General features: G+C 47.0%; 1 protein-coding gene across 1 annotated transcript in view; it reads right to left on the reverse strand.

Annotated features, from left to right (window-relative positions):
- kansl1b (KAT8 regulatory NSL complex subunit 1b) overlaps positions 1–27,133 on the reverse strand; it is a 273,163-nt gene that overhangs the window by 18,244 nt on the left and 227,786 nt on the right. Inside the window, 3 exon segments of the mRNA XM_038779734.1 lie at positions 25,264–25,382; positions 25,485–25,551; positions 26,229–26,347. Of these exon segments, the coding sequence (XP_038635662.1) occupies positions 25,264–25,382; positions 25,485–25,551; positions 26,229–26,347 (305 nt within the window).

Genomic DNA, 27,133 nt, shown 5'->3' on the forward strand with positions numbered 1-27,133 from the left:
TGGTCCCTTTGTTCAAGAAGGGGAGTAGAGATAACCCCGGTAACTATAGGCCGGTGAGCCTAACGTCTGTGGTGGGTAAGGTCTTGGAGAGGATTATAAAAGATACGATTTATAATCATCTAGATAGGAATAATATGATTAGGGATAGTCAGCATGGTTTTGTGAAGGGTAGGTCATGCCACACAAACCTTATCGAGTTCTTTGAGAAGGTGACTGAACAGGTAGACGAGGGTAGAGCAGTTGATGTGTGTATATGGATTTCAGTAAAGCGTTTGATAAGGTTCCCCACGGTCGGCTATTGCAGAAAATACGGAGGCTGGGGATTGAGGGTGATTTAGAGATGTGGATCAGAAATTAGGCTAGTTGAAAGAAGACAGAGAGTGGTAGTTGATGGGAAATGTTCAGAATGGAGTTCAGTTACGAGTGGCGTACCACAAGGATCTGTTCTGGGGCCGTTGCTGTTTGTCATTTTTATAAATGACCTAGAGGAGGGCGCAGAAGGATGGGTGAGTAAATTTGCAGACGACACTAAAGTCGGTGGAGTTGTAGACAGTGCGGAAGGATGTTGCAGGTTACAGAGGGACATAGATAAGCTGCAGACCTGGGCTGAGAGGTGGCAAATGGAGTTTAATGTGGAGAAGTGTGAGGTGATTCACTTTGGAAAGAATAACAGGAATGCAGAATATTTGGCTAATGGTAAAATTCTTGGTAGTGTGGATGAGCAGAGGGATCTCGGTGACCATGTACATAGATCCCTGAAAGTTGCCACCCAGGTTGATAGGGTTGTGAAGAAGGCCTATGGTGTGTTGGCCTTTATTGGTAGAGGGATTGAGTTCCGGAGCCATGAGGTCATGTTGCAATTGTACAAAACTCTAGTACGGCCGTATTTGGAGTATTGCGTACAGTTCTGGTCGCCTCATTATAGGAAGGACGTGGAAGCTTTGGAGCGGGTGCAGAGGAGATTTACCAGGATGTTGCCTGGTATGGAGGGAAAATCTTATGAGGAAAGGCTGATGGACTTGAGGTTGTTTTCGTTAGAGAGAAGAAGGTTAAGAGGTGACTTAATAGAGGCATACAAAATGATCAGAGGGTTAGATAGGGTGGACAGTGAGAGCCTTCTCCCGCGGATGGAGGTGGCTAGCACGAGGGGACATAGCCTTAAATTGAGGGGTAATAGATATAGGACAGAGGTCAGAGGTGGGTTTTTTACGCAAAGAGTGGTGAGGCCGTGGAATGCCCTACCTGCAACAGTAGTGAACTCGCCAACATTGAGGGCTTTAAAAAATTTATTGGATAAGCATATGGATGATAAGGGCATAGTGTAGGTTAGATGGCCTTTAGTTCTTTTTCCATGTCGGTGCAACATCGAGGGCCGAAGGGCCTGTACTGCGCTGTATCGTTCTATGTTCTATATCCAAGGATTCTTTGGGAGGCAAGGAATGAGATTGCAGTGCCTTTGACTTTGATCTTTGGGTCCTCACTGTCCACGGGGATAGTGCCAGAGGACTGGAGAGTGCGAATGTTGTTCCTCTGTTCAAGAAAGGGAATAGGAATGACCCTGGTTAGTCTTACTTCGGTGGTCGGTCAGTTAATGGAAAAGGTCCTGAAGGATAGGATTTATGACCATTTGGAAAGATGCAGCTTAATCTGGGATAGTCAACACGGATTCGTGAAGGGTAAGCCTTGCCTCACAAATTTGATTAAATTCTTCGAGGAGGTAACTAAGTGTGTCGATGAAGGTAGAGCAGTTGATGTCGTATACATGGATTTTAGTAAGGCGTTTGGTAAGGTTCCCCATGGTCGGCTTATGAAGAAAGTAAGGTGTGGGATCGAGGGAAATTTGGCCAATTGGATAAGTAACTGGCTATCACATAGAAGACAGAGGGTGGTGGTGGATGGAAAATTTTCAGACTGGAGACCAGTTACCAGCAGTGTACCACAGGGATCAGTGCTGGGTCCTCTGCTATTTGTGATTTTTATCAATGACTTGGAAGAGGGGGCTGAAGGGTGGGTCAGTAAATTTGCAGATAACACCAAGATTGGTGGAGTAGTGGATGAGGTGGAGGGCCGTTGTAGGCTGCAAAGAGACATTGATAGGATGCAGAGCTGGGCCGAAAAATGGCAGATGGGGTTTAACCCTGATAAGTGCAAGGTGATTCATTGTGGTCGAAACAAATTTGAATGCAGATTACAGGGTCAGGGTTCTGAGGAATGTGGCGGAACAGAGAGATCTTGGGGTTCCTGTCCACAGATCTCTGAAGGTTGCCATTTAAGTGGATAGAGCCGTGAAGAAGGCCTATAGTGTGTCAGTGTTTATTAACAGGGGGCTTGGGTTTAAGAGCCGCGGGGTTATGCTGCAACTATACATGACCCTGGTGAGACCACATTTGGAGTATTGTGTGCAGTTCTGGTCACCTCACTATAGGAAGGATGTGGAAGCATTGAAAAGGATGCAAAGGAGATTTACCAGGATGCTGCCTAGTTTGCAGGATAGGTCTTATGAGGAATGGTGAGGGAGCTAGGGCTTTTCTCTTTGGAGTGGAGGAGGATGAGAGGCGACTTAATAGAGGTTTATAAGATGATGAGGGGGATAGATAGAGTGGATGGTCATAGACTATTTCCTTGGGTGGATGTAGCTGTTACAAGGGGGCATAACTATAAGGTTCAGGGTGGGAGATATAGGAGGGATATCCAAGGTAGGTTCTTTACTCAGAGTGGCTGGGGTTTGGAATGGACCGCCTGCTGTGATAGTGGAGTCGGACACTTTAGGAACTTTCAAGCGGTTATTGGATAGGCACATGGAGCACACCAGATTGACAGGGACTGGGATAGCTTGATCTTGGTTTCGGAAAATGCTCAGTACAACATCGAAGGCCGAAGGGCCTGTGCTGTGCATGTTCTATGTACAATGTTTCCCACCATCTCCTCTTTACCTATTTTAATCTTGTTTAGTAAATTTACCATGGCAAGGCCATCTTTCTTGTCAAACATAGAAGCAAAGTGCTCATTTAGTACCTTGGGTATGTCTTCTGCCTCCATTTTACATCCTCAAATAAGGAGACCAAAAGTACGCACATTATTCGAGATGCAGTCTTGCCAATGCCCTGTATAACTGAAGCATGACATCCTTTTATGTTCATTTCCTCTCCTTATAAAGGGAAGTTTTCCATTAACCACTTGGCTCCATTTGCTGCTACTCAGCCTTAACTACTCCTCAACTCTTTTGCTTTTAATGTATTTATAAAAGGGAATTTGAAGGTCATATACGAGAGACACAAATGTATTCTCAATCTTTTCTCGTTACTTTTTCATTGTCCTCTTTTTATTTTCAACCTGATTCTGTCTTAAATTATTCAGGTAACAGCTGCCATTTACAACCCCCTTTTCTTATTTCCTCATCACTCAGGAAGCTGTGGCTTTGGCTGTCCTCCCTTTCCCTCTTGTGGAGTTGGATAGCCAAGTAGGATATATCCCTCTGGTAGTGTTTAACATTTACAACCGCGAGCTTCAAAGCCTCTTTCACCAACACAAACTATCACCTCTTTTAAAGGCTGCCCATTGTTCTATTACATTTCTGCCTGCCGAGCTCTGTGGCTTAATTTAGCTGCACCATATCTTGCCACAGTTTGCTGAATGCAATCTTCCTCAGTTCAGTATTTTTACTCTAGATTGTATCGTGTCCATCTCCATGGCTGATCTAAAGCAAGTAGAGCAAGTAGTTAAGAAGGTTAATGGAAAACTTCCCTTTATTAGGAGAAGAAATGAACATAAAAGGATGTCATGCTTCAGTTATACAGGGCATTGGCAAGACTGCATCTCAAATAATGTGCGTAATGTCCTTATTTGAGGATGTAAAATGTGTTAGAGGCAGTTCAGAGGAGTTTAAATTTTTTAAATATTAATTTAGGGGATCTGGATGTCATTGGTTAGGCCAGCATTTATTACCCATCCCGAGTTGCCCTTCAGAAGGTTGTGGTGAGTTTTATATATTTGTAAAAACTTTTACTATCTGTTTTTATATTCTGAGCAAGTTTACTCTCATAATCTATCTCACTTTTCTTCATAGTTTTTCTAGTAGCTTTTCTGTTGCCCCCTAAAGATTTCCCAGTCCTCTAGTCTCCCACTTATCTTTGCCACTTTGTATGCTTTTTCCTTCAATTTCATACTCTCCCTGATTTCCTTAGATATCCATTGTCGATTTTCCCTCTTTCTACAGTCCTTTTTGTTGGTATAAACCTTCGCTGAGCACTGTGAAAAATCGCTTGGAACGTTCTCCACTGTTGCTCAACTGTTACAGCATAAAGTCTTTGCTCCCAGTCTACCGTAGCTAGCTCTTCTCTCATCCCATTGTAATCTCCTTTGTTTAAGCACAAAACATTAGTGTTTGATTTTACCTTCTCACCCTCCATCTGTATTTTAAATTCCACCATATTGTGATCACTACTTCCGAGAGGATCCCTAACTATGAGATCATTAATCAATCCCGTCTCATTACACAGGACCAGATCTAGGACCGCTTGTTCCCTCGTAGGTTCCATTACACACTGTTCTCGGAAACTATTGCGGATACATTCTATAAACTCCTCCTCAAGGCTGCCTTGACCGACCTGGTTAAACCAATCGACATGTAGATTAAAATCCCCCATGATAACTGCTGTACCATTTCTGCATGCATCAGTTATTTCTTTGTTTATTGCCTGCCCCACCATAATGTTACTATTCGGTGGCCTGTAGACTGCTCCTGTATAGCACCGATGTCATCCCTTACTATTGCCTGGATGTCATCCTTAAATAACAGAGCTACACCACCTCCCTTACCATCCACTCTCTCCTTCCAAATAGTTTGATACCTTCGGATATTTAACTCCCAGTCGTGACCATCCTTTAACCATGTTTCAGTAATGGCCACTAAAAAAGAGTGGCTAAGGTAAATATTGGTCCTTTAGAGGATGAGAAGGGAGATTTAATAATGAGACATGAGGAAATGGCTGAGGAACTGAACAAGTTTTTTGGGTCGGTCTTCACAGTGGAAGACACAAATAACATGCCAGTGACTGATAGAAATGAGGCTATGACAGGTGAGGACCTTGAGATGATTGTTATCACTAAGGAGGTAGTGATGGGCAAGCTAATGGGGCTAAAGGTAGACAAGTCTCCTGGCCCTGATGGAATGCATCCCAGAGTGCTAAAAGAGAGGGCTAGGGATATTGCAAATGCACTCGTGATAATTTACCAACATTCACTAGATTCTGGGGTGGTCCCGGCGGATTGGAAATTAGCAAACGTGACACCACTGTTTAAAAAAGGAGGTAGGCAGAAAGCGGGTAATTATAGGCCAGTTAGCTTAACTTCGGTAGTAGGGAAGATGCTGGAATCTATCATCAAGGAAGAAATAGCGAGGCATCTGGATGGAAATTGTCCCATTGGGCAGACGCAGCATGGGTTCATAAAGGGCAGGTCATGCCTAACTAATTTAGTGGAATTTTTTGAGGACATTACCAGTGCGGTAGATAACGGGGAGACAATGGATGTAGTATATCTGGATTTCCAGAAAGCCTTTGACAAGGTGCCATACAAAAGGCTGCTGCACAAGATAAAGATGCATGGCATTACGGGTAAAGTAGTAGCATGGATAGGGGATTGGTTAATTAATAGAAAGCAGAGTGGGGATTAATGTGTGTTTCTTTGGTTGACAATCAGTAGCTAGTGGTGTCCTTCAGGGATCAGTGTTGGGCCCACAATTGTCCACAATTTACATAGATGATTTGGAGTTGGGGACCAACGGCAACGTGTCCAAGTTTGCAGACGACACGAAGATGAGTGGTAAAGCAACTGCAGAGGATACTGGAAGTCTGCAGAGGGATTTGGATAGGTTAAGTGAATGGGCTAGGGTCTGGCAGATGGAATCCATTTTGGTGGGAACAGCAACAAAAGGGATTATTATTTAAATGATAAAATATTAAAACATGCTGCTGTGCAGAGAGACCTGGGCGTGCTAGTGCATGAGTCGCAAAACGTTGGTTTATAGGAAGGCAAATGGAATTTTGTCCTTCATTGCTAGAGGGATGGAGTTTAAGACTACGGAGGTTATGCTGCAATTGTATAAGGTGTTAGTGAGGCCACACCTGGAGTATTGTGTTCAGTTTTGGTCTCCTGACCTGAGAAAGGACGTACTGGCGCTGGAGGGTGTGCAGAGGAGATTCACTAGGTTAATCCCAGAGCTGAAGGGGTTAGATTACGAGGAGAGGTTGGGTAGACTGGGACTGTACTCGTTGAAATTTAGAAGTATATGGGGGGATCTTATAGAAACATATAAAATTATGATGGGAATAGATAGGATAGATGTGGGCAGGTTGTTTCCACTGGCGGGTGAAAGCAGAACGAGGGGGCATAGCCTCAAAATAAGGGGAAGTAGATTTAGGACTGAGTTTAGGAGGAACTTCTTCACCCAAAGGGTTGTGAATCCTTGGAATTCCTTGCCCAGTGAAGCAGTTGAGGCTCCTTCATTAAATGTTTTTAAGATAAAAATGGATAGTTTTTTGAAGAATAAAGGGATTAAGGTGGTCGGGCCGGAAAGTGGAGCTGAGTCCACAAAAGATCAGCCATGATCTCATTGAATGGCGGAGCAGGCCCGAGGGGCCAGATGGCCTACTCCTGCTCCTCGTTCTTATGTGTAGACAAACGCACAGTGCTGTTAGGAATAACATTCCACGGTTTTGATCCATTGACAGTGAAGGAATGGTGATATATTTCCAAGTCAGGATGGTGAGTGACTTGGAGGGGAACCTCCAGGTGGCGGTGTTCCCAGGTATCCTTCTAGATGGTGGGTGTTGTGAGTTTGTTTGGAAGGTGCTGCCAAAGGGACCTTGGTGAGTTCCTGCAGTGCATCTTGTAGATGTACACAGGGCCGCCACTGTTCGTCGGTGGTGCAGGGACTAAATGTTTGTGGAAGAGGTAGCAATCAAGCGGGCTGTATTTTTGTCCTGGATGGTGTTGTTGGAGCTACACTCATTCAGGCAAGTGGAGATTATTCCATCACACTCGTGACTTGTGCCTTGTCAATGGTAGACAGGCTTTGAAGGGTCAAGAGGCGAGTTAGTTGCCGCAGGGTTCTTAGCCTTTGACCTGCTCTGGTAGCCACAGCTTTTATTTTACTAGTCTAGGTATACAAGATCGTAACCGGCAATGAGCGGGTTGTCTTATGAAAATTGGTTGGACAGGCTGAACTTGTTTATACTGGAATTTCCAAGAATGATTGAAGCATACAAGATCTTGAACATTTTTGTTGGATAGACGTGTAATGAATACGTGTGGGTGAGCCCAGAACTAGGGGGCAATGTTTTAAAATTAGGGATCCCCCTTTTAGAACAGAGATGAGGAGAAATTCTGTCTTTCAGGTGGTGCAACTTTGGCCCTCAGCCTCAGAAGGCAGTGGAGACAGGGTCATTGAATATTTTTGAGACGGGGATAGATTCTTGTCAGGCAAGGGATCAAAGTTTACGGCCGTTAGATAGGAATGTGGAATTCGAAACACAGACAGATCAGGCATGATATTATTGAATGGCAGAGCAGGTTCAAGAGGCCGCATGACCTACTTCTGCTCCTACTTTATACGTTTATACGATAAGTATGATTTTCTGTTCCTGGTCTGTGATGGTCCGTGATCTGTGGTTCAGTGGTAGCACTTGTGCCTGTTTCTGAAGTTGCGGGTTCAATTCACGGACAGCACAATGGTTAGCAATGTGGGGACCTAGATTCAATTTCTACCATGGGTGACTGACTGTGTGGAGTTTGCACTTTCTCCCTGTGCCGCCGTGTGTTTCGCCGGGTGCTCCGGTTTCCTCCCACTATCCAAAGATGTGCAGGTTAGGTGGATTGGCCATGATCAATGGACAGCGTTACGTCGATATGGCGAGGGAATGTGCCTAGGTAGAGTGTTTCGTTGGGATTCTATGGGCCCTCAATCTTCCTCCTCCCATGTGTTTGGTTTGATACAGGGGAGAACCTTTGGAGTGCTGGCCACTCTGCTTGGAAACAGAGCTGAGTTTTTAATTGTTCAATTTTAATTTTTTTAAATTTAGAGTACCCAATTCCTTTTTTCCAATTAAGGGGCAATTTAGAGTGGCCAATCTACCTATCCTGCACATCTTTGGGTTGTGGGGGTGAAACCCACGCAGACACGGGGAGAATGTGCAAACTCCACACGGACAGTGACCCAGGGCAGGGATTCGAACCCGGGTCCTCAGCACCGTAGGCAGCAATGCTAACCACTGTACCACCGTGCTGCCGTCGAAACAGAACTGAGTTAATTGAATTCTGAGTGGAGGTTGAGAATTTGGTGTTGGCGGTGGTAAGGAGAAGAGGGAGACCACTTTTCACGATCAACTCAAAAAGAGACGGTACAGAACCCAAGGATTCCAAGTACCTCGATATCTAATTCTGTTTTTCGTATCTGTGATTCCTGTTAAAATTGAGTAAATGATTTAGTCTTTGTCTAGTTGACTTTGAGAGAACAGATAAATAGTAACGTAGTTCAGATCCAGTTAAGAACAACTATATAAACAATTATCTTGCATCTAAGAAGTTTAAGTTTCGAAAGGGTGCAGTAACATTGTTGGGACTTTACTATAGGTCTCCCAAAAGCGAGCGTGAAGTAGAGGTACAAATATGTAGACAGATTATAGAACAATGTAGGAGCAATAGGGTGGTTTTAGAACATAGAACAGTACAGCACAGAACAGGCCCTTCGGCCCTCGATGTTGTGCCGAGCAATGATCACCCTACTTAAACCCACGTAACCCGTATACCCGTAACCCAACAATCCCCCCCATTAACCTTACACTACGGGCAATTTAGCATGGCCAATCCACCTAATCTGCACATCTTTGGACTGTGGGAGGAAACCGGAGCACCCGGAGGAAACCCACGCACACACGGGGAGGACGTGCAGACTCCACACAGACAGTGACCCAGCCGGGAATCGAACCTGGGACCCTGGAGCTGTGAAGCATTGATGCTAACCACCATGCTACCGTGAGGATTAGTTTTCATGGGAGATTTTAACTTCCCCAACATTGAATGGGACTCATATAGTGTTGGAGGTGTAGATGGAGCAGAATTTGTAAGGAGCATCCAGGAGAGATTTTAGAGCAGTATGTAAATAGTCCAACTCGGGAAGGGGCCATACTGGACCTGGTATTGGGGAATGATCCCGGCCAGGTGGTTGGTGTTTCAGTCGGCGATTACTTTGGGAATAGCGATCACAATTCCATAAGTTTTCATGGACAAAGACGAGAATGGTCCTAAAGGAAGAGTGCTAAATTGGGGAAAGGCCAACTATAACAAAATTTGGCAGGAGCTCGGGAATGTGGATTGGGAGCAGCTGTTTAAGGGTAAATCCACATTTGAAATGTGGGAGTCTTTTAAGGAAAGGTTGATTAGAGTGCAGGACAGACATGTCCCTGTGAAGATGCGAGATAGAAATGGCAAGATTAGGGAACCATGGATGACGGGTGGAATTGAGAGACTAGCTAAAATGAAAAAGGAAGCATACATAAGATCGAAGCGACTCAAAACTGATGAAGCTTTGGAGGAATATCGGGAAAGTAGGACAAATCTCAAACGCGCAATAAAGAGGGCTAAAAGGGGTCATGAAATATCCTTGGCTAACAGGGTTAAGGAAAATCCCAAAGCCTTTTAGTCGTATATAAGGAGCAAGAGGGTAACTAGAGAAAGGATTGGCCCACTCAAAGACAAAAGAGGGAATTTATGCGTGGAGTCAGAGGAAATGAGTGAGCTTCTTAATGAGTACTTTGCATCGGTATTCACCAAGGAGAGGGACATGATGGATGTTGAGGCTAGGGATGGATGTTTAAATACTCTAGGTCAGGTTGGCATAAGGAAGGGGGAGGTTTTGGGTATTCTAAAAGGTGGACAAGTCCCCAGGACCGGATGGGATCCATCCCAGGTTACTGAGGGAAGCGAGGGACGAAATAGCTGGGGCCTTAACAGATATCTTTGCAGCATCCTTGAGCACAGGTGAGGTCCCGGAGGACTGGAGAATTGCTAATGTTGTCCCTGTGTTTAAGAAGGGTAGCAGGGATAATCCAGGGAATTATAGACATGTAAGCTTGACGTCAGTGGTAGGCAAACTGTTGGAGAAGATACTGAGGGACAGGATCTATTCACATTTGGAATAAAATGAGCTAATCAGTGATAGGCAGCATGGTTGACGGAAAAAGTGAAGTCGTATGGGGTTCAGGGTGTACTAGCTAGATGGATAAAGAACTGGCTGGGCAACAGGAGACAGAGTAGTGGTGGAAGGGAGTGTCACAAAATGGAGAAAGGTGACTAGTGGTGTTCCACAGGGATCCGTGCTCGGACCATTGTTGTTTGTGATATACATAAATGATCTGGACGAAGGTATAAGTGGTCTGATGAGCAAGTTTGCAGATGATACTAAGATTGGTGGAGTTGTAGATAGCGAGGCGGAGTGTCAGAGAATACAGCAAAATATAGATAGATTGGAGAGTTGGGCAAAGAAATGGCAGATGGAGTTCAATCCAGGCAAATGCGAGGTGATGCATTTTGGAAGATCTAACTCAAGAGCAGACTATATGGTCAATGGAAGAGTCCTGGGGAAAAATGATGTAGAGATCTGGGAGTTTAGGTCCATTGTACCCCGAAGGTGGCAACGCAGGTCGATAGAGTGGTCAAGAAGGCATACAGCATGCTTGCCTTTATCAGACGGGGCATTGAGTATAAGAGTCAGCAGGTCATGTTACAGTTGTATCGGACTTTGTTTAGGCCACATTTGGAATACTGCGTGCAGTTCTGGTCGCCACATTACCAGATGTGGATGCTTTAGAGAGGGTGCAGAGGAGGTTCACCAGGATGTTGCCTGGTATGGAGTGTGCTAGCTATGAAGCAAGGTTGAGTAGATTAGGATCGTTTTCATTGGAAAGACGGAGGTTGACCGGGGGAGCTGATTGAGGTCTACAAAATTATGCGAGGTAGGGACAGGGTGGATAGCAACAAGCTTTTCCCAAGAGTGGGGATGTCAATTACAAGGGGTCACGATTTCAAGATGAGAGGGGGAAAGTTTAAGGGAGATGTGCGTGGAAAGTTTTTTACGCAGAGGGTGGTGGGTGCCTGTAATGCTTTTCCAGCGGAGGTGGTAGAGGCGGGCACGATAGCATCATTTAAGATGCATCTGGACAGATATATGAACGGGTGGGGAACAGAGAGAAGTAGACCTTGGAAAATAGGCAACAGGTTTAGATAAAGGATCTGGATCGGTACAGGCTGCGAGGGCCGAAGGGCCTGTTCCTGTGCTGTAATTTCTTTGTTCTTCTAATAGTCAGCAACATGATTCAAATTACACAGGGAAGTGGGAACATTCGTCCTTGAAACCCCCAAAAGCCCTGAAAAATTCAATCATGGAGGTGACCAATGAGAGAAAAGTTGCCCCGATATGTGGGAAGGGCAGAATCTGTGACGGGTTACTCCTCCAATCTTGATGGGCTCAAGTGCATTATTCTAGTGAGCCTCTCAGCAGCAAATACGGCTGTGATTGGAGGAGCAACAAAGAGTGGGAAAGTGAGTGGCAGCATACGATGAAATGGATGAAAGCACAGGATGAAAAACAGCAGCTCAGATCCTGACCACATGGAACTGGCACTCAGCCACCGTCACCCCAGCAAAGTCCATACTGAACTCAAAGCCAGTGCTTCCAGACAGAGTGAAGGAGGGAATGGTAGCCACACTCCTGGAACTCCTCATTCAGCAGCCAATCTATAGTCTCCCGGTGAATAAAGAACAAAATAAAATTACAGCACAGGAACAGGCTGACCCTCCAAGCCTGTGCCGATCCAGATCCTCTATCTAAAACTGCCGCCTGTTTTGTAAGGATCTGTATCCCTCTGCTCCCTGCCCATTCATGTATCTGTCTAGATACATTTTAAATGACGCTATTGTGCCTGCCTCTACCACCTCCGCCGGCAATGCGTTCCAGGCACCCACCACCCTCTGCGTAAAGAACTTTCCACGCATATCTCCCTTAAACTTTTCCCCTCTCACCTTGACTCGTGGTCTCTAGTAATTGAGTCCCCACTATGGGGAAAAAGCTTCTTCCTATCCACCCTGTCTATACCTCTCAATTTTGTAGAGCTCAATGAGGTCCCCCCTCAACCTCCGTATTTCTAATGAAAATAATCCTAATCGACTCAACCTCTCTTCATAGCTAGCACCCACCATACCAGGCAACATCCTGGTGAACCTCCTCTGCATCCTCTCCAAAGCATCCACATCCTTTTGGTAATGTGGCGACCAGAACCGTATGCAGTATTCCAAATGTGGCCGAATCAAAGTCTTATACAACTGTAACATGACCTGCCAACTCTTGTACTCCGATGAAGGAAAGCATGCCATATGCCTTCTTGACCACTCTTATCGGCCAGCGCAGCCACCTTCAGGGTACAATGGACCTGAACACCCAGATCTCTCTGTACATCAATTTTCCCCAGGGCGTTTTCATTTACCGTATAGTTCGCTCTCGAATTTGATCTTCCAAAATGCATCACCTCACATTTGCCTGGATTGAACTCCAATCTATCTATATTCTGTTGTATTCTCTGACGGTCCCCTTCACTATTTGCTACTCCACCAATCTTAGTGTCATCTGTAAACTTGCTAATCAGACCACCTATACCTTCCTCCAGATGGTCCCAGCACAGATCCCTGTGGAACACCACTGGTCACCTTTCTCCATTCTGAGAAACTCCCTTCCACTACTACTCTCTGTCTCCTGTTGCCCAGCCAGTTCTTTATCCATCTAGCTAGTACACCCTGGACCCCATGAGACTTCACTTTCTCCATCAGCCTACCATGGGGAACCTTATCAAATGCCATACTGAGGTCCACATACATGACATCTACAGCCCTTCCCTCATCAATCAACTTTGTCACTTTCTCAAAGATTTCTATTAAGTTGGTCAGACATGACCTTCCCTGCACAAAACCATGTTGCCTATCACTGATAAGCCCATTTTCTTCCAAATGGGAATAGATCCTATCCCTCAGTATCTTCTCCAGCAGCTTCTCTACCACTGATTTCAAGCTCACCGGTCTATAATTACCTGGATTATCCCTGCTACCCTTCTTAAACAAGGGGACAACTTCAGCAATTCTCCAGTCCTCCGGTACTACACCAGTTTTCAAGGATGCTGCAAAGATATCTGTTAAGGCTCCAGCTATTTCCTCTTTCACTTACCTCAGTAACCTGGGATAACGAGGGCCGAAGAGCCTGTTCTGTGCTGTACTGTTCTATGTTCTATCCCATCCGGACCTGGGGACTTGTCCACCTTAATGCCTTTTAGAATACCCAACACATCCTCCCTCCTTATGCTGACTTGTCCTAGAGTAATCAACATCAACTATCCCTAACCTCAACATCCTTCAGTTGTTCAGCGGTAGCTGCGAGAGCAGTAACCAGGGGTCTGTCGGGAAGGTCGGTTTCCCGTTTTAAAAACGTACCTTACAGGAGAAGCGGCCCTTTGTTTTTTAACTAACTTTTTTTTCAGAGTTGTTTTTTTTTTTTGCTTTGTTTCAGACCAGCAGGAAACCGGAAGTCGGCCGTGGGGATTTCTGGGAAGGTGTAGAGTACCTGTATATAAGTTGGGCGGTTGATAAACCCAAGACACAACATTTGTAGTGTCCCCCACCCTTCCACCTCCTCTAACCTAAGGGGTTGAGTGAATATCAGGTAAGCTCTCCTTTCTTTTTCTTGTTTTATCTAGAGGGGATGGCAGGGAAGGCAGTACAATATTCCTCCTGCAGAATGTTTGAGGCGAGGGACGCCATCAGTGTCCCTGCTGATTTCACCTGTATCCAGCTCCTCAGAAACCGTGTTAGAGAACTGGAGCTGGAGGTGGATGAACTTCGGATCATTCGGGAGGCAGAGGTGGTCATAGATAGAAGCTTCAGGAATGTAGTTACTCCGAAGAATCAAGATAGATGGGTGACGGTGAGACGGTCTGGGAGGAGGCAGTCAGTACAGGGATCCCCTGTGGTCGTTCCCCTTAATAACAAGTATACCGCATTGGATACTGGGGGGGGGGGGGGGGGGGGGGACGGGACGGACACGACTTACCAGGGGTAAGCCATGGGGTACAGGTCTCTGGCACAGAGTCTGTCCCTGTTGCTCAGAAGATAAGGGGGGGGAGAGGAGGAGAGCATTAGTCATTGGCGACTCCATAGATAGGGGGATAGAAAGGAGATTCTGTGGGAACGAGAGAGACTCGCGGTTGGTGTGTTGCCTCCCAGGTGCCAGGATCTGTGATGTCTCGGATCGTGTTTTTGGGATCCTCAAGGGTGAAGGGGAGCAGCCCCAAGTCGTGACCCACATAGGCACCAACGACATAGGTAGGAAAAGGGATAGGGATGTAAGACAGGAATTCAGGGAGCTAGGGTGGAAACTTAGAGCTAGAACAAACAGTGTTATAATCTCTAGGTTGTTACCCGTGCCACGTGCTAGTGAGACAAGGAATGGGGACAGAGAGCAGTTGAACATGTGGCTACAGGGATGGTGCAGGAGGGAGGGTTTCAGATTCCTGGCTAATTGGGACTCATTCTGGGGTAGGTGGGACCTCTACAAACGGGATGGTCTACACCTGGACCAGAGGGGTACCAATAACCGGGGGGGGGGGGGGGGGGGGGGGGGGGGGGGGATTGGCTAATGCTCTTCGGGAGGGTTTAAACTAGTTCAGCAGGGGGTTGGGAACCTGAATTGTAGCTCCAGTAGACAGGAGGTTGAGAGTAATGAGGTCATGAGTGAGGTTTCAAGATTGCAGGAGTGTACCGGCAGGCAGGAAGGGGATTTAAAGTATGTCTACTTCAACGCCAGGAGCATCCGGAATAAGGTGGGTGAACTTGCAGCATGGGTTGGTACCTGGGACTTCAATGTTGTGGTCATTTCGGAGACATGGCTCGAGCAAGGATAGGAATGGTTGTTGCAGGTTCCGGGGTTTAGATATTTCAGTAAGCTCAGTAAAGGTGGTAAAAGAGGGGGAGGGGTGGCATTATTAGTCAAGGACAGTATTACGGTGGCAGAAATGATGTTTGATGAAGACTCGTCTACTGAGGTAGTATGGGCTGAGGTTAGAAACAGGAAAGGAGAGGTCACCCTGTTGGGAGTTTTCTATAGGCCTCCGAAAAGTTCCAGAGATGTTGAGGAAAGGATTGCAAAGATGTTTCTGGATAGGAGTGAAAGTAACAGGGTAGATGTTATGGGGGACTTTAACTTTCCAAATATTGACTGGAAACGCTATAGTTCGAGTACTTTAGGTGGGTCCATTTTTATCCAATGTGTGCAGGAGGGTTTCCTGACACAGTATGTAGATAGGCCAACAAGAAGCGAGACCACATTGGATTTGGTACTGGGTAATGAACAAGGACAGGTGCTAGATTTGGAGGTAGGTGAGCACTTTGGTGATAGTGACCACAAATCAGTTATGTTTACTTTAGCGATGGAAAGGGATAGGTATATACCGCAGGGCAAGAGTTATAGCTGGGGGAAAGGCAATTATAATGCGATGAGGCAAGACTTAGGATGCATAGGATGGGGAAGGAAACTGCAGGGGATGGGCGCAATTGAAATGAGGAGCTCGTTCAAGGAACAGCTACTGCGTGTCCTTGATAAGTATGTACCTGTCAGGCAGGGAGGAAGTGGTCGAGCGAGGAAACCGTGGTTTACTAAAGTAGTTGAATCACTTGTCAAGAGGAAGAAGGGGGCTTATGTAAAGATGAGACGTGAAGGTTCAGTTAGGGCGCTCAAGAGTTACAAGTTAGCTAGGAACGACCTAAAGAGAGTTAAGAAGGGCCAGGAGGGGACATGAGAAGTCTTTGGCAGGTAGGATCAAGGGTAACCCTAAAGCTTTTTTTAGGTATGTCAGGAATAAAAGAATGACTAAGGTAAGAGTAGGGCCAGTCAAGGACAGTAGTGGAAAGTTGTGCGTGGAGTCCGAGGAGATAGGAAAGGTGGTAAATGAATATTTTCTGTCAGTATTCACGCAGGAAAAAGACAAAGTTGTCGAGGAGAATACTGACATACAGGCTACTAGACTGGAAGGGATTGAGGTTCATAAGGAGGAGGTGTTAGCAATTCTGGAAAGTGTGATAATAGATAAGTCCCCTGGGCCGGATGGGATTTATCCTAGGATTCTCTGGGATGCTAGGGAGGAGATTGCTGAGCCTTTGGTTTTGATCTTTATGTCATCATTGTCTCCAGGAATAGTGCCAGAAGACAGAAGGCAAATGTTGTCCCCTTGTTCCTGAAGGGGAGTAGAGACAACCCCGGTAACTATAGACCAGTGAGCCTTACTTCTGTTGTGGGCAAAGTCTTGGAAAGGTTTATAAGAGATAGGATTTATAATCATCTGGGAAGGAATAATTTTTTATTTTTTTTAATGTTTTTTTATTGAGTTTTCATATTTTATATTGAACAAATAACAAATTATTAGAGAGAAAAAAAACACAAAAATTAACATGTATATTTACAGCTAAGCATCTTCGTAATAACAACTGTGGCCGCCCCCTTTAGCCGGCATACATATTTTACATTCCCCAATATGGCCGAGGCACATGTTTATAGGCATTTATTTACAGTTTGGTTTTGGGCCTTAGCTAGCCATCAAACCCCCATAACGAACCCGTAGCCCCCCTCCCCCCCCCCCCCCACCCCCCCCCCCCCCCCCCCCCCCCCCCCCCCCCCCGGCTACCGTCCCCCGATTCCTGTCCATTTTCCCCTGATTCTTGGCCACCCGACTATTCTTCCTCTTGTACGTTGGCCACAAACAGGTCCCGGAACAATTGCATGAATGGCTCCCACGTTCTGTGGAAGCCGTCGTCCGACCCTCGGATGGCGAATTTGATTTTCTCCATTTGGAGAGATTCAGAGAGGTCGGACAGCCAGTCTGCAGCTCTGGGCGGTGCTGCTGACCGCCAGCCAAACAGGATTCTACGGCGGGCGATCAGGGAGGCAAAGGCAAGGGCGCCGCCCTCCTCCCCAGGAATAGATCTGGCTGGTCTGAAACCCCGAAACCGCCACTATCGGGCATGGCTCCACCCTCACCACTTTGGACATAGCCTCGAAGAAGGCTGTCCAGTACTCCACAAGTCTGGGGCAAGACCAGAACATGTGGGCGTGGTTGGCCGGGCCTCTTTGGCACCGTTCACATCTGTCCTCCACCTCCAGGAAGAACCTACTCATAGGGTTTCTTGTTAAGTGGGCTCTATGTACCACTTTTAGCTGCGTCAGGCTGAGCCTTGCGCACGTGGAGGTGGAGTTGACCCTATGCAGTGCCTCACTCCAGAGTCCCCACCCTATCTCAATCCCCAGGTCGTCCTCCCATTTCATTCTTGTTGCGTCCAGTAAGGTGTCGTCCCTTTCTACCAGTCGGTCATATATGTCGCTACAGTTCCCTTTCTCAAGGATACTTGCGTCCAGTAGGTCTTCCAGTAGTGTCTGTCGTGGCGGTTGTGGGTACGTCCTTATCTCCTTTCGTAGGAAGTTTTTGAGCTGCAGGTACCGTAGCTCGTTCCCCCCAGCTAGCCGAAATTTCTCTGTCAGTTCGTCCAGTGTTGCGATCCTGTCGTCCATGTATAGGTCCCTGACTGTCAGTGTCCCCCCGTCCTGCCTCCACCTTTTGAAGGTGGCGTCAGTCAGTGCTGGTGTGACCCTATGGTTGTTGCAGATGGGAGCCTTGTCCGACATTTTGGTCAGGCCAAATTGCTGCCGCAGTTGGTTCCAGGATTGGAAGGTGGCTGTCACCACTGGGCTGCTGGAGTGTTTTTTGGGTGGGGATGGGAGTGCTGCCATGGCGAGGGCCCTGAGGGAGGTCCCCATGCAGGAGGCCTCCTCCACACGCACCCACTCGGCTTCTGGCTCCTGGATCCATCCCCTTACTCGCTCGGCTGTTGCCGCCCAGTGGTAGAATTGTAGATTCGGTAGGGCTAGCCGCCCCCTGGATTTTGTTTTTTGTAGGACATTCTTTGGGATCCTAGCATTTTACCCCCCCATACGAACGCCATGATAAGTTTGTCCAGCACTTTGAAAAAGGCCTTGGGGATGTAGATCGGAATGGATCTAAACAGGAAGAGCAACCTGGGCAGTACGTTCATTTTGATCGTCTGGACTCTCCCCGCGAGGGAGAGTTGGAGTGTATTCCATCTTTGCAGGTCCTTTTTTACTTCCTCCGTCAGGCTGGTGAGGTTCCATTTGTGGATCCCCAGGTAGCGGAATTTGTGTCGGGCTTGTTTGAACGGCAGCCCCTTTAGTGCTGCCCTCCCCCCCCCCCCCCCCCCCCCCCCCCCCCCCCCCCCCCCCCCCCCTTGCGGGTGTACTGGGAAGATCTCACTTTTGCTCATGTTGAGTTTGTAGCCCGAGAAGGCTCCAAACTCTTTCAGGAGCGCGATGACTCCGTCCATGCTGCTTTATGGGTCCGAGATATAGAGGAGCAGATCATCTGCAGAGAGTGAGACTCTGTGCTCTCTGCCTCCCCTTCGGATCCCCCTCCAATTTTTTGCTGCCCTGAGCGCGATTGCTAGCGGTTCGATTGCTAGTGTGAACAGCAGCGGGGACAGTGGGCATCCTTGTCGAGTGTTTCTGTGCAGCTGGAAGTATTGGGAGTTGGTATTGTTGGTCCGTACACTCGCCATGGGAGCGTTGTATAGGAGCTTTACCCAAGCGGTGAACCCTGTTCCAAGCCCGAACCGCTCCAGTACCTCTATGAGGTATTTCCATTCGACTCTGTCGAAGGCCTTTTCTGCGTCCAGGGAGACAATCACCTCTTGTGTTCTCTCCCCGGAGGGGGTCATTATCACGTTCAGCAGGCGCCTGATGTTCGAGGTAAGCTGTCTACCTTTGACGAAGCCCGTCTGGTCCTCTGTGACCACCTCAGGTACACAGTCTTCTAGCCTTTTGGCTAGGATTTTGGCCAGTATTTTGTCGTCTGCGTTCAGCAGAGATATGGGTCTGTATGACCCACATTCCGTTGGGTCTTTGTCTTTCTTGGGTATCAGCGAGATTGAGGCCTGTGCTAACGTGGGTGGCAGTGTGCCCCTAGCTGGCGAGTCTGTGAACATTTCCCGCAGGTGCGGGGCCAGCGCTGTCGCAAATTTTTTGTAGAAGTCCGCCGGGAATCCATCCGGTCCCGGCGCCTTCCACGTCTGCATGGAGCTAATGCTGTCCATGATCTCTCCCAGTGCTAGTGGTGCTTCCAGGTCCCGTTTTCTGCCCTCTCCCACGACTGGTATGTCCAGTCCATCAAGGAACCGGTTCATCCCAGCCTTCCCCGTTGGGGGCTCTGAGGTGTACAGCTCTTGGTAGAAGGCCTTGAAGGTTTTGTTAATCCTCTCTGGTTCTGTTTCCAACGTGCCTCTGGTACCACTGATTTGCGCAATTTTGGGAAGGAATAATTTGATTAGGGATAGTCAACACGGTTTTGTGAAGAGTAGTTTGTGCCTCACAAACCTTATTGAGTTCTTTGAGAAGGTGACCAAACAGGTGGTCGAGGGTAAAGCAGTTGATGTGGTGTATATGGATTTCAGTAAAGTGTTTGATAAGGTTCCCCACGGTAGGCTATTGCAGAAAACACGGAGGCATGGGATTCAGGGTGATTTAGCAGTTTGGATCAGAAATTGGCTCGCTGTAAGAAGACAGAGGGTGGTGGTTGATGGGAAATGTTCAGACTGGAGTTCAGTTACTAGTGGTGTACCACAAGGATCTGTTTCGGGGCCACTGCTGTTTGTCATTTTTATAAATGGGTGAGTAAACTTACAGATGAAACTAAAGTCGGTGGAGTTGTGGACAGTGCAGAAGGTTGTTGCAGGTTACAGAGGGACATAGATAAGCTGCAGAGCTGCGCTGAGAGGTGGCAAATGTAGTTTAATGCAGAAAAGTGTGAGGTGATTCATTTTGGAAGGAGTAACAGGAAGACAGAGTACTAGGCTAATGGTAAGATTCTTGGTAGTGTGGATGAGCAGAGAGATCTCCGTGTCCATGTAGATAAATCCCGGAAAGTTGCCACCCAGGTTGATAGAATTGTTAAGAAGGCATATGTGTTCGCTTTTATTGGCAGAGGGATTGAGTTTCAGAGCCATGAGGTCATGTTGCAGCTGTACAAAACTCTGGTGCGGCCGCATTTGGAGTATTGCGTGCAGTTCTGGTCGCCGCATTATAGGAAGGATGTGGAAGCATTGGAAAGAGTGCAGAGGAGATTCATCAGGATGTTGCCTGGTATGGAGGGAAGATCTTATGAGGAAAGGCTGAGGGACTTGAGGCTGTTTTCGGTAGAGAGAAGGTTAAGAGGTGACTTAATTGAGGCATACAAGATGATCAGAGGATTAGATAGGGTGGACAGAGCCTTTTTCCTCGGATGGTGATGGCTAGCACGAAATAGCTTTAAATTGAGTAGAGATAGGTATAGGACAGATGTCAAAGGCAGGTTCTTTACTAAGAGAGTAGTAAGGGCGTGGAATAACCTGCCTGCAACAGTAGTGGACTCGCCAACATTAAGGGCATTTAAATGGTCAATGGATAAACATCTGGATGATAAGGGAATAGTGTAGATGGGCTTCAAAGTGGTTTCACAGGTCGGCGCAACATCGAGGGCCGAAGGGCCTGTACTGCGTTGTAATGATCCATGTTCCTCTCCTCGGTGAATACCGATGCAAAGTACTCGTTAAGAATCTCGCCCATTTTCTCTGCCTCCACGCATAACTTTCCTCCTTTGTCCTCGAGTGGGCCAACCCTTTCTCTAGTTACCCTCTTGCTCCTTATATGTGAATAAAAGGCTTTGGGATTTTCCTTAACCCTGTTTGCTAAAGATATTTGATGACCCCTTTTAGCCCTCGATTCCTCGTTTCAGATTGGTCCTACATTCCCGATATTCTTCCAAAGCTTCATCTGTCTTCAGTCACCTAGACCTTGTGCATGCTTCCTTGTTCCTCTTAGCTCGTCTCACAATTTAATCTGTCATCCATGGTTGCCTAATCTTGCCATTTCTATCCCTCCTTTTCACAGGGACATGTCTGTCCTGCACTCTAATCATCCTCTCTTTAAAAGCCTCCCACATATCAAATGTGGATTTACCTTCAAACAGCTGCTCCCAATTCACATTCCCCAGCTCCTGCCAAATTTTGGTATAGTTGGCCTTCCCCCAATTTAGAGCTCTTCCTTTAGGACCACTCTCGTCTTTTTCCATGAGTATTCTAAAATTTACAGAATTGTGATCACTATTCCCAAAGTTCCGACTGGAACTTCAACCATCTGGCCGGGCTCATTCCCCAACACCAGTGTGGCCCGAGTTGGACTATTAACATACTTCTCCTTACAAATTCTGCTCCATCTAGACCTCTGACACTAAGTGTATCCCAGTCAACATTGGGAAAATTAAAATCAACTAATCCAAGCCTCAAGTTAATCTGCCTTACCTACGACACTTCTTGCATTGAAACAAATGCACCTCAGACCACCAGTCTCTTTGTGTTCATCATATATTCATCATCCATCATTCATTTCATCATCATTCATAAAGGGATTAAGGGTTATGGTGTTCGGGCCGGAAAGTAGAGCTGAGTCCACAAAAGATCAGCCATGATCTAATTGAATGGCGGAGCAGGCGAGGGGCCAGATGGCCTACTCCTGCTCCTAGTTCTTATGTTCTTATCTGCTCCCTGCCTACTCTTCCCCTTAGTTACGCTGACTTCATGATCTGGGGCGGAATTCTCCGACCCCCCACAGGGTCGGGGAATCGCCCCGGGCTGGCGTAAATCCCGCCCCCGCCGTGGCCGGAGTCCTCTGCCAACCAGGAGTCGGCGGGAGCGGGAATCACGTCCCGCCGATCGGCATGCCCCCTGCGGCGATTCTACGGCCCGCGATGGGCCGAGGTCCGCCGCTGACAGGCCAATCCCGCCGACATGGTTTAAACCACCGCTGGTGTCGGCGGGATTGGCGGCGCGAGCGGGCCCCCGGAGGGGGAGGGGGGGGGGGGGGGCGATTGGACCCCCACGGTGGCCTGGCCCGCAATCGGGGCCCACCAATCGGCGGGCGGGCCAGTGCCGTGGGGGCACTCTTTTTCTTCCGCTGCCGCCACGGCCTCCAGCATGGCGGAGGCGGAAGAGACATGAGTGGCCGCTGATGCACCAGCACATGCGCGGACTGGCGAAGGCCTTTCGGCCAGCCCCGACGCCGGGCAGCCTAGCGCCAAAGGCCATTGCCGCCGGTTTTGGCGCCATCAGCAGAGCGGAAACCACTCCGGCGGGGGCCTATCCCCTAAAGGTGCGGAATTGGCCCGACGCCGGAGTGGTTGCCGCCACTCCAGGACCCCCCCCCCCCCCCCCCCCCCCCCCCCCCCCCGCCCCGCCGGGTAGGGGAGAATCCCGGCCCTAGTTCCTTACAGACTTTAGTTACTACCTCCTTACTGTCCACTAATCTCCTAATTTGGTTCCCACTCCCCTGCCACATTAGTTTAAACCTTCCCAAACAGCGTTAGCAAAAGCACCCCGAAGGATTTTGGCTTCAGTCCGGCCCAGGTGTAGATCGTCCAATTTGTAGTAGTCCCACCTCCCCCAGAACCGTCCCAATGTCCCAAAAATCTACACCCCTCCCTCCTGCACCATCTCTCAAGCCACGCATTCATCCTGCCTATTCTTTCATTTCCACTCTGACTGTCTTGTGGCACTGGTAGCAATCCTGAGATTACTACCTCTGAGGTCCAACTTTTTAAACTTGGCTCCTAACTCCCTAAATTCTGCTTGTAGGACCTCATCCCGTTTTGTACCTATATCATTGGTGCCCATATGCACCACGACAACTGGCTGTTCACCCTCCCCCTTTAGAATGTTCTGCAGCCGATCTGAGACATCCCTGACCCATGTGCCTGGGAGGCAACATACCATTCGGGAGTCTCGTTTTCGACCACAGAACTGCCTATCTACTCACCTTACAATTGAATCCCCTATGACTATAGCCCTTCCACTCTTTTTCTGCACTTCTATACAACAGAGCCAGCCACGGTGCCATGAACCTGTCTACTGCTGCCTTTCCCTGGTGAGCCATCTCCCCCACAGTATCCAAAACGGTATACCTGTTTTGGAGGGAGGTGACCGATGGGGACACCTGCACTGCCGTCCTGCTTTTTCTCTGCCTTTTGGTCACCCATTCCCTTTCTCCCTCAGCAATCCAAATCAGTGGTGTGACCAATTCACTAAACGTGCTATCCACGACCTCGTCAGCATCGCGGATGCTCCAAAGTGAGTCCATCCGCAGTTCCAGAGCCGCCATGCGGTCTAACAAGAGCTGCAGCTGGACACACTTCCTGCACGTGAAGGAGCCAGGGGCATCAGCCACGTTGCTGAGCGCCCACATTGAGCAAGAGGAGCATAACACGGGTCTGAGATCTCCTGCCATTTTTAATCTTAAGCTTAACTTAGTCCAACTATAATATCAAATAATAGATAAATGAAAAAGGAAATAAAAAGAAAAATTGTTACCAATCACACGATAAAAAAAAATAGAAAAACCCGACCTTATCAACACACCTCAGGGAAAAGAAAAACTACTTACCAGTCACCAGCCAATCACTAACCCTCTAGCTGTGACATAGAACATAGAACATAGAACAGTACAGCACAGAACAGGCCCTTCAGCCCTCAATGTTGTGCCGAGCCATGATCACCCTACATCACGGTTCAACTTCTTTCTACTTCTACCTGCCCTCGAGTCTCCCTCTTGATCTTTATTCGGCTGGGATCCTTAGTGGTTGATTTTTTTTGGTTAGAGGAGGAGGTAGGGAGGGAAACACTGAAGAAGTGTTTGGGGTTTAACTGTCACTTGACAACAGCTCCTCCACAAACCACCTTCTGGATACAGTGACCGCAATGCACTGATGAATGCATCGAGTTGGCCCTCTCCACAGCCAGCCACGACTTCCTGGTGATTCACAGTGAATAGTCAGTGGCATTAAGTGACCCAGTGCTGGTAAGCATTCCTGCCAAGAAGAGGTGATGACAGGGTCTGAGTGTACGAGCTAGGGTAGCGGTGGTGAGATACTTTGATGGGTGGGGTGAGAGCATGCAAGTATCAGTGCCAGTCTCCAAGGAGCAAAGTGAGAAAGAGGTGAGAATGGGAGACTCTGATGGTTGGAAGTGGGGTTGAGTGGGGGTAGTTTCAAAGTTGTTATATTTCTGAGGAATCTTTTTGTCTATCCTCTGTCTTAGTGCAGTGAGGGGGTAGCAACTGCCTCGTTAAAATCTTCTGGCTTTGTGCATATGCAATGAAACCGTAACCTCACCTGTCTGCTGAAGGAATGAAAAAGGAGCTCCTGAAAATGAACAAGTAGCTCTCAAAAAAACTCAATAAGAGCCTTGGTGAGAAAAAAATGTTCCACATTGAATAATGATGAGGGTAACAGCAGCTGTTCGGAGTGCGGGCCTGAGCCTGGCACAGTGAAACAAAGGAGTACATAGCAGGTACACCTGGTAATGTGCCATTACCAGCTACTTGATCTTTTTGGTAGGGTATATTTCTCCTGGGTACACAATCAATGTTTTAAATATTTTCCACTGTATTCCAGCTTTATCAGTTATATGCTTCCTCTTTATTTCCTTTGGCCCTTGATAGGACCAATTTATTGCTCTTGTTTTTGCCGTATTTGACACCCTTCTTAAACTCCAATATGTTTTGATTGCTACTGCCTAAATGTTACCCTATGCTCCAGTCTTCTGTTCTGGTTCACTTTTTATCACTAGATCTAGCAGTGCTGGCTTTGTAATTGGATTTGTAACATACCGGGTAAGAAATGAGTCCTGCACAATTCAGAGAAGCCCTGTGCCCTTTTAGTACCTCTTTTTGCCAGTTTATTTGGAGGCAGTTAAATTGTCCCATCAATATCCTATATATAAATTTTATATATTTTTTTCTTGACCTCCAAATTTATTCTGCAGCGTAGAGTGACCTGGGTCGCCATCCAGAATACCTCACATAGGAAATTCCTCATCTCAGTCAGGAGTCAATTAGAGACCAGAAACCTGCACTGTGAGGTGGGGAGGAAACAGGCTATGTTACCTACCTATACTTCCTGCTCATCCACAGATGGCCTGCCCAAAGTGTGTTACATATGAGCACTGCTGGTTTAAGAGAGGCCATTAGAACAAACTCATTAGAACAAAAAGCACAATGCCGCAGCTTTGCCTGCTGATTAATACCTGCTTCCACGTCTCTGTGCACTGATTGGAGAGGCTGTCCACGTTGTCCATCTCAAACGCTCAAACTCCTCATACTTTGTGTGCCGTGATGCAAACACTGTGTCGGAAAAATCCTCCATCTGAAACAGATGCAACATGTTCACATTGTTACAGATTTTCTGTTCAAACTGAATGAACTATGCAGAGATTTTTACCTTTGCATTATAGTTGCAAAGTACTACCTCATCATGGTCCTCTTCATTGAATCTGTGATTTGCTGAATCAGCTTTTACATCCACTATGCGCCAACTAGACAGGGAAGAGAAAAAATATTATTTTGACAAGAATTTGGCTGATTCTGTTTCTTTCTTTTAAGAGGTGCCTAGGACTCACAGTCAACAACCAACTAGCCCTGTTAACAACCCATTGCCAACATACACCACACCCCTCAGGTACTCTACGGTAACAGCTGCATAGGACTACTGATAATCACTTATGCAAGGCAGTACTCGCTGGTCACAGGTAACGTTTGTACAACGTTATGCAGCACACACCCACTCTCCCCTTGGCATGGCACTGATTATGAACTACACAGTGAAACAAACATTTAAATTTAGAAATCTAAATTTACTGGAGAATTGCAGACAATACAAAGATGTGCAGGTTAGGTGAATTGGCCATACTAAAATGCCCCTTAGGTGTCCATGTGTGTGTGCAGGCTAGGTGGAGTTACGGGTTTACAGCAAGAGAGTGGGCCTAGGTAGGGCGCTCTTTCGGAGGATTGGTGCAGACTTGATGGGTCGAATGGCCTCTTACTGCACTGTTGGGATTCTATGGATGTATACCCAAAATATTGTCTATCAAGGGCTGTACACAACTTACATTTGAAGGAACAACCATCTCCATCACACCATGACCACAAAATTCAATCTGCTGAATTCACAATTATATTATCTGAGGACACTGAACAAATTCTGAAAGAATACCTTGGCGTCAGGATCTCCTTGTATTGGAGCTTCTCCACACGAGTGGTTGCAGCAACAGACATCGGGATCACAATATTGTTTATGTCAAAGGAATTTTCTATTCTTCTCCTCCTGGCTGCCTGTTGTTTTAAGAAACAAAATTTAGAACAATTGAAATATATCAAAGATGCCTTGGACATGAATTCAACACATTACCTTCCTGAAAGGGATTTCAGCAAGATTCTAAGTTTATTTTTATCAGAAAGAAGAGGTTCACTTCTGTGTTTTACCAAATTGGGGGTTGTTAGTAGTGGGGTAACAGTAATAATTTCCCACTTTTATTCTAGGCTTCTTCCCCACCAGCACAAGCACTGCCAAGTTATATGTACATGGTAAAACTCCCTTCACTTCAAGTGTCAGAACAGTGTCACCACTGCCATTTTGCCAAATATTGGAAGCATGAAATAGTTTCCCAGTTGCCAGCACCTTGCAGTAGAAGGAAAATTAGCAAAAAATGGTATCCAAAATTTCCCACAACAGCATCCTTGTGATCTCAGAGACATGTAAAAGCTGAACTGACAAAACCCAAAATTCTCTTCATATAAACAGCCAACAAACTGAGGGGATTCCTATGTGGATCTGAACCCAGGTCCACTTTTTATTCCACTTTTGGGAATGGAGTATTTTTGGCATGGTTGTCCATCACTGCTGCAGTCTGTGTAATGAGGGGACTGTGCTGTGCTGTGAGCCAAGGAGTTCAATGATGAAGATATGTGCCCAAGTCAGGATTGCGGTCATATTTTGACAGGATAACGTGCGAAGGCTGCTGAATGTGATAATGATGCCGGCGGCAGAAGGAGAGGTGGAGATTGTGGTGGCATTGGATGCGGAGAAGGCCTTTGATAGGGTTGAGTGGGGGTACTTGT

This window comes from Scyliorhinus canicula, chromosome 19 (assembly GCF_902713615.1).
Source record: "Scyliorhinus canicula chromosome 19, sScyCan1.1, whole genome shotgun sequence".
NCBI lineage: Eukaryota > Metazoa > Chordata > Chondrichthyes > Carcharhiniformes > Scyliorhinidae > Scyliorhinus > Scyliorhinus canicula.